Consider the following 15,147-nt stretch of genomic DNA (forward strand, 5'->3'; position numbering starts at 1 on the left):
ATATTCAAAATATTGATATTAATGTGCATGAAATAAAATTATTACTTGATAGGCTAGATATAACAAAATCTCCAGGCCCTGATAACATTTCGTAATTTTTTCTTAGGAAATGCTCTTCCACTATTGTTCTTCCTATCTCCATGCTTTTCAGTAAATCACTTTCTACTGGCTTTGTCCCTAAGTTATGGAAATCGGCATTTATTACACCAGTACATAAGAAAGGGTCTCGATCTGAAATTACGAATTATAGACCAATTTCAAAACTTTGCATTATTGCTAAAGTCTTTGAGAGGGTCATATATAAGCAATTGTATGCTAACTTAAAAAACACCTTTAGTCCCTTCCAACATGGATTTCTGAAAGGTAGATCTACTGTTTCTAATCTTTTACTTCTCAACAATTTTATTACTGACGCTATGGATAATGGTATGCAAGTCGATGTAATCTACACCGACTATAGTAAGGCGTTTGATAAAATCGACCACAATACATTAATATGTAAGCTATCTCAGTCGGGAATACGGGGTGACTTGTTACGGTGGTTCTCGTCATACATAGATAATCGTTCACAAGCTGTTGTACTAAATAACTACATTTCTAGTTGGGTTCCAGTTCCTAGTGGTGTTCCCCAGGGATCACTACTTGGTCCACTTCTTTTTATTATCTATGTAGGTGATATAGATTCCTGTTTTAAGTCTTCCAATTTACTTTCCTTCGCTGATGATATGAAAATATTCTCTTCAATAACATCAATCCTTGACATGATTGCCCTTCAAGAGGATCTCAACCGCCTAGAGGAGTATTGTCTTACTAATAAACTAGAACTTAATACATCAAAATGTTCAGTAGTCACATATACCCGTAAGATTAACATCCTACAAACAAATTACACATTAAGAGGTCAGGTGCTCTCTAGATGCAATGGTACGAGGGATCTCGGCGTTTACCATGACTCTAAGTTGCTATTCAATGATCACATTGATAAGATAGTTAACAAGGCTTCAAAGGCCTTAGGTTTTATTAAGCGAATTTCAAAGAATTTTAATAATATTAAGACTATTAAGATACTATATTGTACTTTTGTTAGAAGTCATCTGGAATATGCTTCACAAATTTGGAATCCTACATATAGTACGTATGTTGACCGTCTAGAAAGTGTTCAGAGGCGATTTTTAAGATATCTTTGTTTTAGATTTAAGGTACCTTACGATTATAATAGCTATGTTGATTTGTGTAAAAAGCTTCACTTCTTACCACTGAAAGAACGGCGAAATATAACTGACTTTTTATTTATGTTAAAAATTATAAGCAATCATGTCGATTGCCCAGATCTGCTGCATAAAGTTAATTTTAATGTACCTCAAAAAACTCTTAGATATAGCCCTCCACTTTGTGTTCCTGCTGTTAGTAGTAAATATAGGCAAAACTCATATATGGTGCGAGCGTGTAGAACAGTGAATGATGTTAGTAGATTATTAGATATTGACATATTTGCTACAAGCATTTCCAAGGCAAAGCAGTGCATAACCCTCAACTTTTTTAATTAAGTATTGTTTTTTGTTATCGGTTTAAAAGAATCTTTATTGTCATGAATTTGAGCCGAAAAATAGTGTTCACGTACATATTTTATATTACTTCTATTAGTGAAAACCTGTAATTGGCTATCTGTTACTATTTAAGTTTCTAAAGAAATTGTATTAGCTGTTGGTTTTCCTTAAATAAATAAATAAATAAAATAAAAAATAAATACCTAACACATAGATGGGCGGCGGCTATTGAAAGCAAGGGGGAAGGCCTGGCAGTTAGCCTGGATATAGCGAAGGCCTTTGATCGTGTATGTCACAAGGCGCTCCTCTCAAAACTTCCATCATTTGGGCTTCCCAAGAGCTTGTGCAAGTGGACCTCCAGCTTCCTCACTGGGCCTAGCATACAGGTCGTTGTCGACGGATATTGGTCGAACCCGAAGCCCGTGAATGCTGGAGTGCCCCAAGGCTGTGTGCTATCCTCCTACGCTGTTTCTTCTGCATATCAATGATATGTTGGACACCTCCAACATACATTGCTGTGCAGACGACAACACTGGTGATGCCGTATACACGGGCCATGCAGGTCTCTCTCGGAAAATCGTCGACCAGTGCCGGGAGAAACTTGTGTCTTCTATCAAGTCCTCTCTCGAGAAGGTCGCGGAATGGGGTAATTTGAACCTTGTCCAATTTAACCCCCAGAAGACTCAAGTTTGCGCGTTTACCACTAAAAAAACCCCATTTGTCGTATCACCGCTCTTCGAGAACAGTTTTCTTAAAGCCGCGCCTAGTATCGGAATACTGGGTCTCGAAATTTCGAGCGATTGCCAATTCCGTGGCTATCTGGAGGGCATAGCCAAATTGGCTTCGAAGAAACTGGGCGTCATCAATAGAGCACGGCAATACTTCAAGCCGGCCCACATTCTAGCGCTCTACAAAGCGCAGGTCCGGCCACACATGGAGTATTGCTGTCATCTCTGGTCTGGCGCACCCAGTATCTGCTCGATCCATTTGACCGCGTGCAACGTAGGACAGCTCGAATTGTCGGGGACTCAGTGCTCTGTAAACAGCTGGATTAATTGGCGTTGCGTAGAGACGTCGCTTCATTGTGTGTATTCTACCGCATTTATCACGGGGAGTGTTCCGAAGAGATGTTTAACCTGATTCCTGCCACCTTCGCCTTGTGCGGTGTTTCCGGGACGATACGACATGGGCACCTTCAAAAAAAGCGCGTACACCTTCCTTAAAGGCCGGCAACGCTCTTGTGATTCCTCTGGTGTTGCAAGAGAATGTGGGCGGCGGTGACCAATCCTTAATCTAAGATCAAACGTTAATAAAAGTGAAGCGACACATTTCCTCTACGTAATATACCCGCACATCTTATAGCGCTCCCAACTCCTCAGTCCCGGCGATTTCAATGTTCATTTTGATAAAGATGACGGAAGATGAAGTGAATTACACAAATAAAATAAGGTAACATAATCTAATAAACTATGCGGGGCTCGAGCCCGTGACCTATCGCGTTCCGTGCGAGCGCTGTCTCCAACTGATCCAACCGTGCGAGTGACGTATCGTTTATAAAATCTTGTATGCTTTGTTCCACTCTCAGGTTGTGGCTTCACCTACTGGATCTACTTTACAATTTTTATTAAGACTCATGTTCTAATTAACGCTTTGATGAATCGAGTAGAAATTGTCAAACGTTCATGCGGTCCATTGAGGCTGTAGGTAATGTTACGTACAAACTAGTAAACCGCCAATAGCAGAAAGCATATTTAAAGTTAATGTTTCATTAATTATAATATCGTCATTTTCTTTTTCATTTTGACAGTCGAAGATAGCATGTGATATAACGAAACCTTAACTTTAAATATGCTTTTTGCAACTGGCTGTTAATGTTATGAAGGTAAACTCAGGCAAGGCTTGAAAACCCAATTAAAATGGAACTGGCTTAGTTTTACCCAGTTTAACTGTTTAAGTACTAAGAGTAAAGCCTTTTACGCATAATTATCAAGTAGCTATAAGTTAATCATTTTAGCAATAAAAGCTAAAAATAATCAAAAATTTACCCAACAGAACAAAAATAAAAAACTCACCAGCAAATTAATTTTTATTAAATATTTTTTTTCTTTTAAAAATTAAGCGTAACTAGGAAGACTATTCAAAAATAAAATTTGTGGAGAAACACTTTGTCTTAGTAAGTAAATATACATCTTAAACACTAAAAAACATAAATTATTGATATCCTTACGGAATAAAAACAAGGAATATCAATTATATACCTATATTGAACTTCCGAAATCGGCAACTCAGGGCACTAGATTTATCAAATCCACGAAAATCGAAAGTGCCAAACATTAGAGACTGATAACAAAGGAGAATCGATTTTTCTGGCCGTGGAACATTTTTTTAATGACAAAGCCTAATTCCATCGAATAACATTGTTTCTGTTGCGACTGATGGTGCACCGTCTACGGTTGGTTGTCATCGTGGTTTTATAGCCCAATTAGAGCGACAACTGCCTGATGTACTGGTCATTCACTGCGTGATTCACAGGTAGCATTAGTAGGAAAAAAGCTGAGCCCTCGATTGCATAAGTCTTTAAAATATGTAATAAATGCTATCAACAAGATTCGAAGCAATTCTTTGAACTCTCGGTTATATTCTCAGCTATGTGAGGAAAACGACGAAGTCTACGTATGTAGTCTACGAATGAAAAAATTTAGATCAATGAAATGAATTGAAAACCTTTAGATCCTTTTTAAGTACACTGCGTTCACGGAGAAGTGTAATTTGGTGCACCTGGTCATGTAAATGAGAAAGAAGTGCTAAAAACTTAAATGACGACTAAAATAATCTTACATAATTTAAATGTCTAGATAGACTGTGACAGCTCTGAACACGTCGAAAAAAAGTAGCAGCGAACTGTTAGAGCGCCTTTTCACTGGTCGCAAGTTGCGCGGCTGCCGCGCTGTAGCCGCGCGACAGTAGCTGATGCCTTTTCATTACAACTGCAGCCGCACGACTTGTTTAGATTGGGGTGGCGCACTTCTTCATACATGCAACATTGACTCGAATGACACTGATCGCACGCGACTACGGCGCTGCTGTTCGCTATACAAAAAAGAGCCGCGCGATTGTCGCGCTGCTATTTTTAGTATGAAAGTTAATCGCCCCTGAGCAGCGCGATTGTCGCGCTGCTACAGTCGCGCCGCTTGCGACCTAGTGAAAAGGCGCCCTTAGCCTATATTTTGAGCAAGGCAGGAGCTTAAAAACAAAGTGACTGACCGATCGCGAGTGTAAGACGTAGCTGTCATATACACTAAAGTAATAAACCTTTTGTATAAAAGTTATCATGCATTGGCTAACAACAGCAAGAGGTTCTATCTAGACTTCTTAATTATCTATGGCTTAGATAATTAAAACATCTCTAAGCGAATAACATTTTATTTATTTGGGTCAACAGTGTTCACAATAGATACTTATAAATTATAATATAGTAGTAATCTAAGTAAAGTAATTGTGTCACCAGACCGTTTACATTGTCATAAATGTTGAATAATGGTGATGTATAATACACAAAGAAAATAATTAAAAATTCAAAGATAAAATAATTAAATAGCTTAACAGTAATATTTATACGGCCTTACAAATAAAAATGGCATAGAGTTATAACTAAGCATAAACCAAGAATATGTAAAATGTTTACAAATAGACATTTTGCTTACGAATGGTTTGTTCGTACGTATAACGTTTCCCGCCTTTATTTGCAAGGCGGCTTGTCATTAGGAAAACTTCAGAATTATCATTGTATTGCTGTCAATACAACACTGTTGTTGTCAAAGATATTGTAAACATTTTGCATTTTCTTTGTTTATTTGTAAGGCTGCTAGTGTTTTCAAGGCAGATACTAACAAATTATAGTATACATATTAAAAATATTAATTTAATCATCATTTGTTACGTTATATTTAACAATTTTAGCAAGTTAAGGTTACTTTTCTCTGATATCTAAGAATAAAACTTTAACGTTATACATGTGAACACTTACGAATCATTGTAGAATTGCAAGCCAAGGGCTCCTTTTGCAGTAAATAATAAAATCTAGCGGCCTTACAAATATACTTGGTTAAAGGGCAATTCTTTGAAAATGCGCATATTGCCTCATGTTAGGAGATTGCATAAAAGTTGTTACAAAACGCATTCTTTGAGTAAATTTTACATTGCAGCAAACATACACTTAAAGAAACCGTACAAGGGAACTATTTTAGTCTTTTACTTTTTAACTGACCGGCGTTTAACATTTTCAGTGAACGGTAATGATATTTATAGTAAATGGTAATTAGAAAATGGTAAAGGTAATGAGAAATCGTAATTATAAATCAAATAACAAGAAGATAAAAGTATAAACTTTTATTTAAAAATATATTAAATATTTTTTTTTAACAAACTACTAGCCATAGTTCTCACTAAAGTCAATGTGAACTATGGCTTCACATTTCTTCAAGTTAGATTTTAGATCTTTCAAAGCAGTATATTGCCATCTTCTTGTTCCTTCATGCTTCAAAAATTCTGGAATCAGACTTTCAAATATTGCAACAGCTTCTTTTCGATGGGCAGTTACTTTTACCTTTGCGATAACTCTTTTTTTTTCTTTTCCACACCCCTTGTGACGTATGTCTCTTTCTTATGTTCCTATTTACTGTATGTTATTGCTTCATCTTTATCTAACAAGTATTCAAGCTTTTTATCTTTACAGGTACCGCATCTACTCAACAAGCATGATGTATTGGAACAACATAGTCTATTGATAACTTCTGCAGAGTCCTTTTCTTTGATTATTTTACGAGAATGTGATACTACCAACAATAGTTCTATGTTCGCATGAGTTTTACACAAATATGTTTCTCTATCACTGAAATCTGGTATGAGTACCCAAAATGGCCTTTGCTTGCAAAAATATGAATAACTAACTTTGGTATTTTCTGTTCCAAAAATTTTATGAAGATTTTTCATAGAATCTAATAAATATATTCGTTGTTTTTTAGTCTTGTCCCGGGATATACATTCTTTTTTTCCAGCAGTTATTCTTGAAATGTAGTCTCTGTCAAAAAAGGTTACAATATCCTGTTTTAACTTTTGATAATATTTTTTTTTATTGTTTCCTCGTTTCTTTCTCTAACAGAAAAGTGTTTAGTTTCAGACAAGACCTTATGCTCTTTTAGTATTGATGTTTGTTGAAGTATGTGGTCACTAAATATATTTTTTTTCTTTTTTTGATTTCAGCGCCTGATAATTAGTCTCCAACGTTTTTTTCATAGTTTCACCAAACAAAACCTTTTTCTTGACTTCATTTATCTTTGACTTGTCATTTATTAGTCTCAGAGCTTTAGAATTTGGACTTTCTACTCGTTTTTTCAGTCTCTGACAAAGTTTTCTGTAGTTATTTAGTTTTCTCTGAAATTCTTGTTTTTGTAATGTATACATCTTTTCTTTTTTCTGCATCATGTACTTTAGTTTTGTTATCTTCTTATTTAAATTCTGAAAAATCGAATTGGCCTCGTCATTTCTATGTTCTGGTTCTGGGTTTGTGTCGTGGTCTCGTATATCATGCTGTTCATGTTCCTCATCATTATCATTTCTTAAGGGGTCAGTTTCACTATCATTCGGAGTATTAACATCCATAAGTTGTTATCCTCGTTTCAGTAATAGTTTTCTTTGGTAAAATTTATTGAAATTTTCTCTCCATTTTTTCCTTTGTAACTTTTTAGCTTTTGGTGTCAAATGTTTAATACTTAAAATTTTCTTACTTTCTTATCTTTTTAAGTACCTCTGCCCTTCCTTCTCTTTTTATGGAGCGTATTTTTCTGGATCAGACTTAATTTTAGCGTACCTTTCTCTCCGAGCTAATTTAGCCTTCTCTAGTATCTATTCTTTAGTGCGCGGCATTGTGAAATTCCTGTCAAAAAATAACTAATTTCTTTAAAATTTTCGCGGCTAAAACACATTGAAATATAAGAAATCATACGGATTTAACGATTAAACGGATTCGATAGTGCACAACACAGGAATCACAATTAAAAATTATTATAATTACCATTTCCAAAATTTACTCATTACCATTTAATTTAGAGTAATGGAAAATATGGTAATTATGCAACTGGTAATTAGGATTTCAAACATTTTGTTGAATAAAGAGTTCTTTATAAGGATTATGAAATTTTTACCTACTTTGCCTAAAAACGGATCTTATAACAACTTAAATAAACGTTTCAGTTTAAAGAAATAATCATCTCCTAACCATAAAAATTGAAAATGGCGATTATACTATATTTCGACAAAAGCAAACCACGACGAGAAATTTTAATATGGCGCCAAAAAATGCGGTCTATGATGCGTGTAGTTTGGTCGGGCGCCGAGCGCAAACTGGCGCAAACTTGTTAAGGCAGTTAAGGGTATGAATCCTCAAATTTTTAGGTAGTAAATTAAGGCGAATATTTTTTAAACGGTAATTATAAAGTTACCCGAAGACATACTTTAAGAGCATTCTTTCTACTTAATTTATGTTATTTATGTAAAACAACTTGTGTATAGGGCTAAGGAAACTATTGCTATTTAAGAATATTGATCTATAATTACATTCTTCAAAAGGGATTTAGCTATATTGAACAAAAACTTAATCAAAATGTAAAATGGGACACGAATGGTAATTAGAATCTGGATGCTTGGAACCAAATTTCTCTAAATTAAATAAACAAAATATGGTTTCTAATAGTCTAGTTTAGATCTGTAGTACTTATATTCATATGTAGTTTTATCAAAATTCAAATATTTGCACTGTAGAAGATTCTTTACCATCCGCCGCGTAATATGCACATTCTTAAAGAAATGCCCTGAACCTACCTGTGAATAAACCAAGAGTATGCAAAATTTTGACTATATCGCTGACAATACTGTCAATAAAAATCATTTTATAGTAGTGGTAGTATACTAAGTTTCAGTTTTATTCACAGGTTTAACTTTATACTCAGTTTATTTGAACGTAATTCCAGAAAAAAGTTCCAAACCGCAATCGTATCGAAATCGAGTTAAGAACACAAAACTGGTCACGTGATTCATATTAATGAATGACGAAAAATGGCACCCCTTCTGTCACTCTTTAAATGCCATAATGACTTAGTAGCCCAACCCACACGTAGGGAATACACTAATATTGATTTAACTTTAAACACGAATTCCTTGAAATGTGATGTTCGTGGCTTCGAACGTTTTTCAGGGACTACGTCCATTTGTAATGCATTAGAAGTTTAACCGATACAACGATACAGAATGGATAACAGAGTTATTATGATGACTTGTATACTTGAACTGCTAGTGCTGGAGTCGCTAACCATGAAGTCACAGCTTGCTAAAGTCCTGTTCTTTGTGAGACAGGTGTAATAGCGAGCAGAGTCGCGTGGTGTTCTTGGTGTCTTTGTGTCATTGAAATCGACGTCGTACAAACCAAATCGGGCTCTGAAACGTAAGAAGCTTTTAAATAGATTGATATTTACCAATGGAACGCTCCTTTGCACAGGATGCCGGCTAGATAATGGGTACCAAAACGGCGCCTATTTTTGCCGTGAAGCAGTGATGTTTAAGCATTATTGTATTTCGGTTTGAAGGGCGTCGTAGCTAGTGAAATTACTGGGCAAACGAGACTTATGTCTCAAGGAGACTAGCGCGATTGTAGTGCCGCTCAGAATTTTTGGGTTTTTCAAGAATCTTGAGCGGAACTGCATTGTAATGGACAGGGCGTATCTATCAATTATACTTAGCTGAACGTCCTGCTCTTCTCGTCCCTTATTGTCATTAAAAAAACCATATATGAAGATCGTCTTGCACTTTCATTTCGTAGAGCTCGACCAAGGAAAACTACGGAAGTTATAGAAATGTCTATGAGTCTTGTATGGGAACTATGGGAGACTTCTTCTAGGCTTAGCATGCAAAATAACTAATCATTCATTTCAATCACACAGATAATCCTATTTACTTGATTACCAGCTTGAAGGGATAGAAAAACTTTAAGTATAATTATAAAAAAAAAAATTATATAACTACCAGCTGACCCGACAGTCGCTCTTCTGTACATAATAAATAAAATTCTGTTTTTATGAATTTGTCTATGCACCCTGTTATTGTAATGAATTTGTTTCACAGCAGAACTGTAAAACTGTGTGCTAATAAATTCTCTCATAGAAAATATGTCCATACAAAACAAATATTGGAAATAAAAACAATTATGGGTTCCAAATTGAAATAAAAACTATCCTATCTCTCATGTTGGACTAAACTGTACCCCATAAAGTTATCCCCATTAAAACTCGTTCATCAGTTAAGGTGTTCACTGGAAACAAACATCAGGACACTGGATTTATAGATAAGTGTAGAAGGTTGGTAATTTAAACGCACATAATAAAACTGTTTCATCTGTATTTTAAAGTTTCCACACTTAGAACTACAAAATACACTTATTATTAAAAATTAAAAGACAATTAGGGTATAGTGTCCCCTTACAATTCACAATAAGTAATGCCTTCTAGAACTTAGCGCTCTGGCTTAAATAGGGCACGACCGTCTACCGTGATGATGCTACCAACTGTTAGTTGGCACTGCTGTAGTGCCAACTAACTAAAGATCTGAATATTATATGCTATTATAGTTATTTCTAATCATAGTGATAATTATATTATTTTATGAAAATACGGGACGAGACGAGCAGGACGTTCAGCTGATGGTAATTGATATGTCCTGCCCATTACAATGCAGTGCCGCTCAGGATTCGTGAATGAATATTGAGCCCCAAAATTCTGAGCGGCATTTTAATTGCTCTCGTTACCTTGAGACATACTATGTTAAGTCTCATTTGCCCAGTAATTTCACTAGCTACGGCGGCCTTCGGACTGAATCACAGTAAATTTTACACATTACTGCTTCACGGGAGAAATAGGCGCCGTCGTGGTACCCACCAATCTAACCGGCATCCTGTGCAAAAGATTGGGAGGCCACTGGTAAAAATTAAATAGTATTTAAATAAATGTAATCAATCTGACATAAGTATTAATCAACGGATAGTAAGCCCTGTACATACAGACAGAACATATAAAGAATAACCAGCCAATTTCAAAGACAAGTTGGAAGAAAAGCTTCTATGTAAATAATGATTATTTATATACTTACGTAAACCCACTGAAAAACTCGAATCCATCTATTAAGGCGAAGTACATATATCCAATTATTTTGGCTTTGTCTTTATGTATTGATGTTAGAATCTGCGGAAGAGAACAGACAATAAAACACCATGCTCTTTCAATAAGTAATATTAGTTAATTTTTTAAATTAGCTTATCTTTTTGATGAGCAATTATGACAATAGCAAAATGCTCTTCTGATAGTATCTTACGGCTGTTCCCAATATACTATCTACAGGCTACTACTAATTTGCCTATTTCATTATATGAGCGACACATTCTTATGATTGGGTTATAATACGAGGTGTTATTTGAACAAATGTCTAGAGTAAAGGCTTTTTTTGATCTTCCGCCCATTTGTCTAATATTTATGTTGTAGAGTTGAGTTATTTGTTTCTGATCACGGTACTGCTTTTGTAATATTATAAATATAGTATAATATTATACTTTAATCAAACCAAACCCATTAGCAAATCATTTACGGCCGTTCCCAATATACTATCTACATATAGAGATAAATTACTACCTTCTTCTGTCAGTAATTAGCTGTCAATAATCTGAAGCTGACCCAATATACCCGATAAGTCATTCTTATCGCCTTATATTGGGACGCGTGAATTGAAATTTCCATACAAACTCTATCGCTGGTAAGCTATACGTTGTCCCATTGACAGACAGCGTGTACGGCTAAGGTGAGTTACCGTCGATAAGTTTATTGGGGCAGAAAAGTCAACGATAGTTACGATTTTTATCTCAAGTAAGAGATAGACTGAATATTGGGAACGACCGTTAGTGTTATGCCCTGCCCACAGTAACGTTCTATGCCGAAATATGGAACATTACGCCAAAATAACCTTCGACTGCTATACGTTTGATACATTGCCATTAACTCCAGTTTAAAATATTCTTGGTTAATAAGCAGAAATATAAACATTTATTCCATTCAGGATATGTACGTACGTATCTTGAATTTACAATCCGATTCGAACAATAACATAAAGAGTAGGAACAGTATTAAAAAGAGCGCAAAAAAAGAATGCTGGGAGAGTTTCTTGCGCCGCTTCGTCTCTCTCAGAGTTCTCTCATTTGTTTCGTATATAAGAAATGACATCAAAAATAATTCTAAAGGAATCAATTTTGAAAAAAATAAATGCCTTTTAACAGTTGACACATGACGAAGGAGAAAAGCTTAGACTTAGGATTGGTCTCCTTTGTATTAAGGTTGCGCTCCAACTAGATACCGCACTACCTTAGAAACAATATATTTTTCCTTACGGCAAGTATTAGACTCTTGTGTGCGGTGGAATCTTTCAAATTTTGTAACATATGCTTCGTGTTATTTTACATTGAAATTAATAAATAGTTATTTATGCAACACAACAGTTGCATAATGAGGGGTAATAAAACACGAATGTGGGTTTATCACACGAGGCGAGCCGAGTGTGATAATAGTATCACATGAGTGTTTTAATACCTAATTATCAACAGTTGCATACAAGACTTTATCTACACCCATAATATGAATCCACTAAAAGATTCTGGCACAGTTAGCTTACTGTTAACATAACAGCCAGTTCTAGTAGTAACCTAATATCATCCATTACTGATTATATACAAATAAATTAAGTATTAATGAAAGAATTATTTATTTTAGTAGTAACTTACATTTTGTATAGTGAAATAATTATTAAAATTCACTTGAATATTATGTTCTTTTGCAGCGATAAAATATCCGGCGGTGTGCTGTCAAAACTTGAATCGCTAATTTTTTCAAGAAAAATGGCGGGGATTCGAATAACCTACTTTGTTTTACGGCGCGAGACATTCTGGTAGTGTGGAACGCGCGTAAAAGAAAAAGTTCTTTTATTGAAATTCATACAGATACCACGTATCGAGCAAAAATAATGTGGCAGTCTGTTGAAACTCTATGTGCATGAAGGGATCGAGAAAAAAACATAGGAGTGTTGCTATGAAATTCAGTACAACATTACAACACTCGTTTGGATGATGTAATGGTTATTAGGATATTGGGTGTTTTAATGTTGGCAATAAGCTAACTGTTTCAGAATCTTTAATAGGGGATTTAAAGCATGGGTGTATATATAAATATAAAATACTTACTGATAATAATATGTGATCCCAGTGTCTTTCTTATTTCATGTAGTATTATTTTTACAAAGTTTTAGTTTCAAATAGTATCAAAGCTTAACAGAACATGTGGCTCGTCAACGTCACACATTGTTCGAGACTGGCTCGAGAACGCCCACTTGGGTGTTGTATTAGTTGCCGCACTTTGCGACTACGCCTGTGGTATCTAGTTGGAACCAATCCTTAAACTAAGTAGAAAAGTGTGCTTAAATTGTCTTTAAGCACACTTTTAGCGTTCCGCTATCAGACTGCGAATAGCATATCCTTAAACATGTATTGAACGCCATTGCCTGCCCATTACAATGCGGTCCTGCCCGAGTCTAGTAAGGCCCAAAATTCTTATATCTGAGAAGCATGGCAATTGGACGTGTTTATCGCGGATTTATTTAATAAAAAATTGTGATGGTAGGTATAATAGGTATAATAAGAAAAATATAAAAAATAGACATTAATTTGAGGTAATGTGCAACTGATGAAGAATATATAACCATATATCGGCATCGAAACTGAAAATTTGTATTTCAAGAGGGGAGATGAGCAAGACGTTTATCAAATGGTCACTGCATTGTTATAGGTAGGGGGCTTCAACTACCATCAGGTTACATATAATATAATGTCTATTCTTCGAACAAAACATCTAGGACATCTTCGACGAAGGCGGCGAGACTGGCCCTAGGAAAAGCAAGAACAAAAATTTTATGTGTTTTACCTGTTTCAAAAATTTATTGATGACCGTTATTCGCATAGGGTCGTGCAAAGTTCTATTACAATATGGGTAGCCGTTCTCCGAGATCATAATGTCCCAGTCTCCATATTCGCTTCTGAGCCATGAAATGATGTTTCTTAAGCTGTAAGGGTATATCTGTAAAAAACAAAAGACAATTATTAGCCTATCGGATCCAACTGCTGGATAAAGGCCTCCCCTGCTTTTTTCCATTTATCGCGGTCATGTACCAGCTCCCACCAGGTATTATTATTGGAGTTCAGATCGTCACGCCATCGTTTTCGGGGTCTGCCTGACGTTTTTACCCGTCCTGCACCCAATGCATGAGGATCTGTGCCGATCGGTTCGAGTGCATCCAATATACATGCCCAGCCCAGTTCCACTTTAGCCTTTTCGGTTTTTTGTCGCACATCAGCAATGCCAGACCTGGAGCGCAGTTCCGTATTTCATAGAAGCCGTTTTTCAATTCGTGTGTTTTTCAATGGAAGGGTATAACTTACTTCCAGTTTTGTCCCTTTTACAAATATATCAGTTAAGCTGTGAGGATTCAAACCAAAGTGGTGGCTGGATGGTCTTGTTACCGGGAGGTCTGCTTGATGTGTGTTTTATTATTTTCTTTAAAGTTATTATATATTTTATTTTATGAAATGCTCACATAATGCCTCTATTTATTTACGGTATGTGTGAATTGATGCATCTACCATACTCAATAACTCTTGTGTTTATAAGTATTAATTTACTATTTTTTTTCTTTTTTTTTGACTTACTCGTGTAAGCCTTTAAGTTTTTGACATTTGAGTATTTTTGTTGCGTCACTTTGCATATATTGTGATTGAAATGATTTGTAAAACAATTAAAATGTAAATCTTGACTTAAAAGAGTGGCAATGAGTTTCTTGCTACTTCTTCTCATTAGCTCAACCCTTTACGAAGTAGCGGTAAATTCAATAAGAAACAATATTTTTATTTATTTTTTTGACATTCATAAGTGTCATTTCCGTGACCTACATGAATAAAGTATTTTTGAATCTGAATTTGAATTGTTTTAAAATATTCAACAAGAAGTCTAGTATTTGCAGTCAGACCCAGGTGGCACTCATGGCGTTTATTCCCTACTCCAGTGGGAGAGGAGGATGACAGAAAGCGGGCTAGATGTGTAACTAACACAGCGGCATGTTTCCAACGAGTGGCCACCGAGCAGTGGTGTACTTTTTTTAATACATTTATTGCAGTAGCCTTTACAAATTTCATGAGTACAGTCTGCCAAACTACGTAAGTAGTTTGTCGGCAGCAGCTCTCGTGCAAAGATAATACTAACAATAATAACTGTACTACTTACAGTAAAACTAAGTCTACGTATTAACCTAAAACTACTATTAAACCTAATGTACATCATTAAACTTATTTCTACTTAATAAACTTATATAAAATCCATTTCATGGGCACAGTGAGAGATAATGTTTTGTGAGAATTTGTTTAAGGTGATTTTTAGAGGAAACATCTTTTAGCAAATCCTGTGGCAGT

General features: G+C 35.4%; 1 protein-coding gene across 13 annotated transcripts in view; it reads right to left on the reverse strand.

The window, feature by feature from the left end:
• Positions 1–15,147, reverse strand: part of LOC126969993 (myrosinase 1-like) — a 72,313-nt gene that overhangs the window by 39,370 nt on the left and 17,796 nt on the right. Inside the window, exons 9-11 of one of the 13 annotated variants that reach the window (XR_007730513.1) lie at positions 13,610–13,762; positions 10,743–10,834; positions 8,656–9,038 (exon numbers count right to left, since the gene is read on the reverse strand). The exons of 9 other annotated variants lie outside the window; for them this stretch is intronic. Coding sequence is in view for 2 of the 4 variants with exons in the window: in XM_050815664.1 (XP_050671621.1) it covers positions 10,743–10,834; positions 13,610–13,762 (245 nt within the window). In the remaining 2 variants the exon portion in view is untranslated. Of the gene's footprint in view, positions 1–8,422; positions 9,039–10,742; positions 10,835–13,609; positions 13,763–15,147 lie in introns of all 13 variants that reach the window. 3 more of the 13 variants (XR_007730514.1, XM_050815664.1, XM_050815665.1) reach the window with 3 other exon arrangements.

Source organism: Leptidea sinapis, chromosome 19 (assembly GCF_905404315.1).
Source record: "Leptidea sinapis chromosome 19, ilLepSina1.1, whole genome shotgun sequence".
Taxonomy (NCBI): Eukaryota; Metazoa; Arthropoda; class Insecta; order Lepidoptera; family Pieridae; genus Leptidea; species Leptidea sinapis.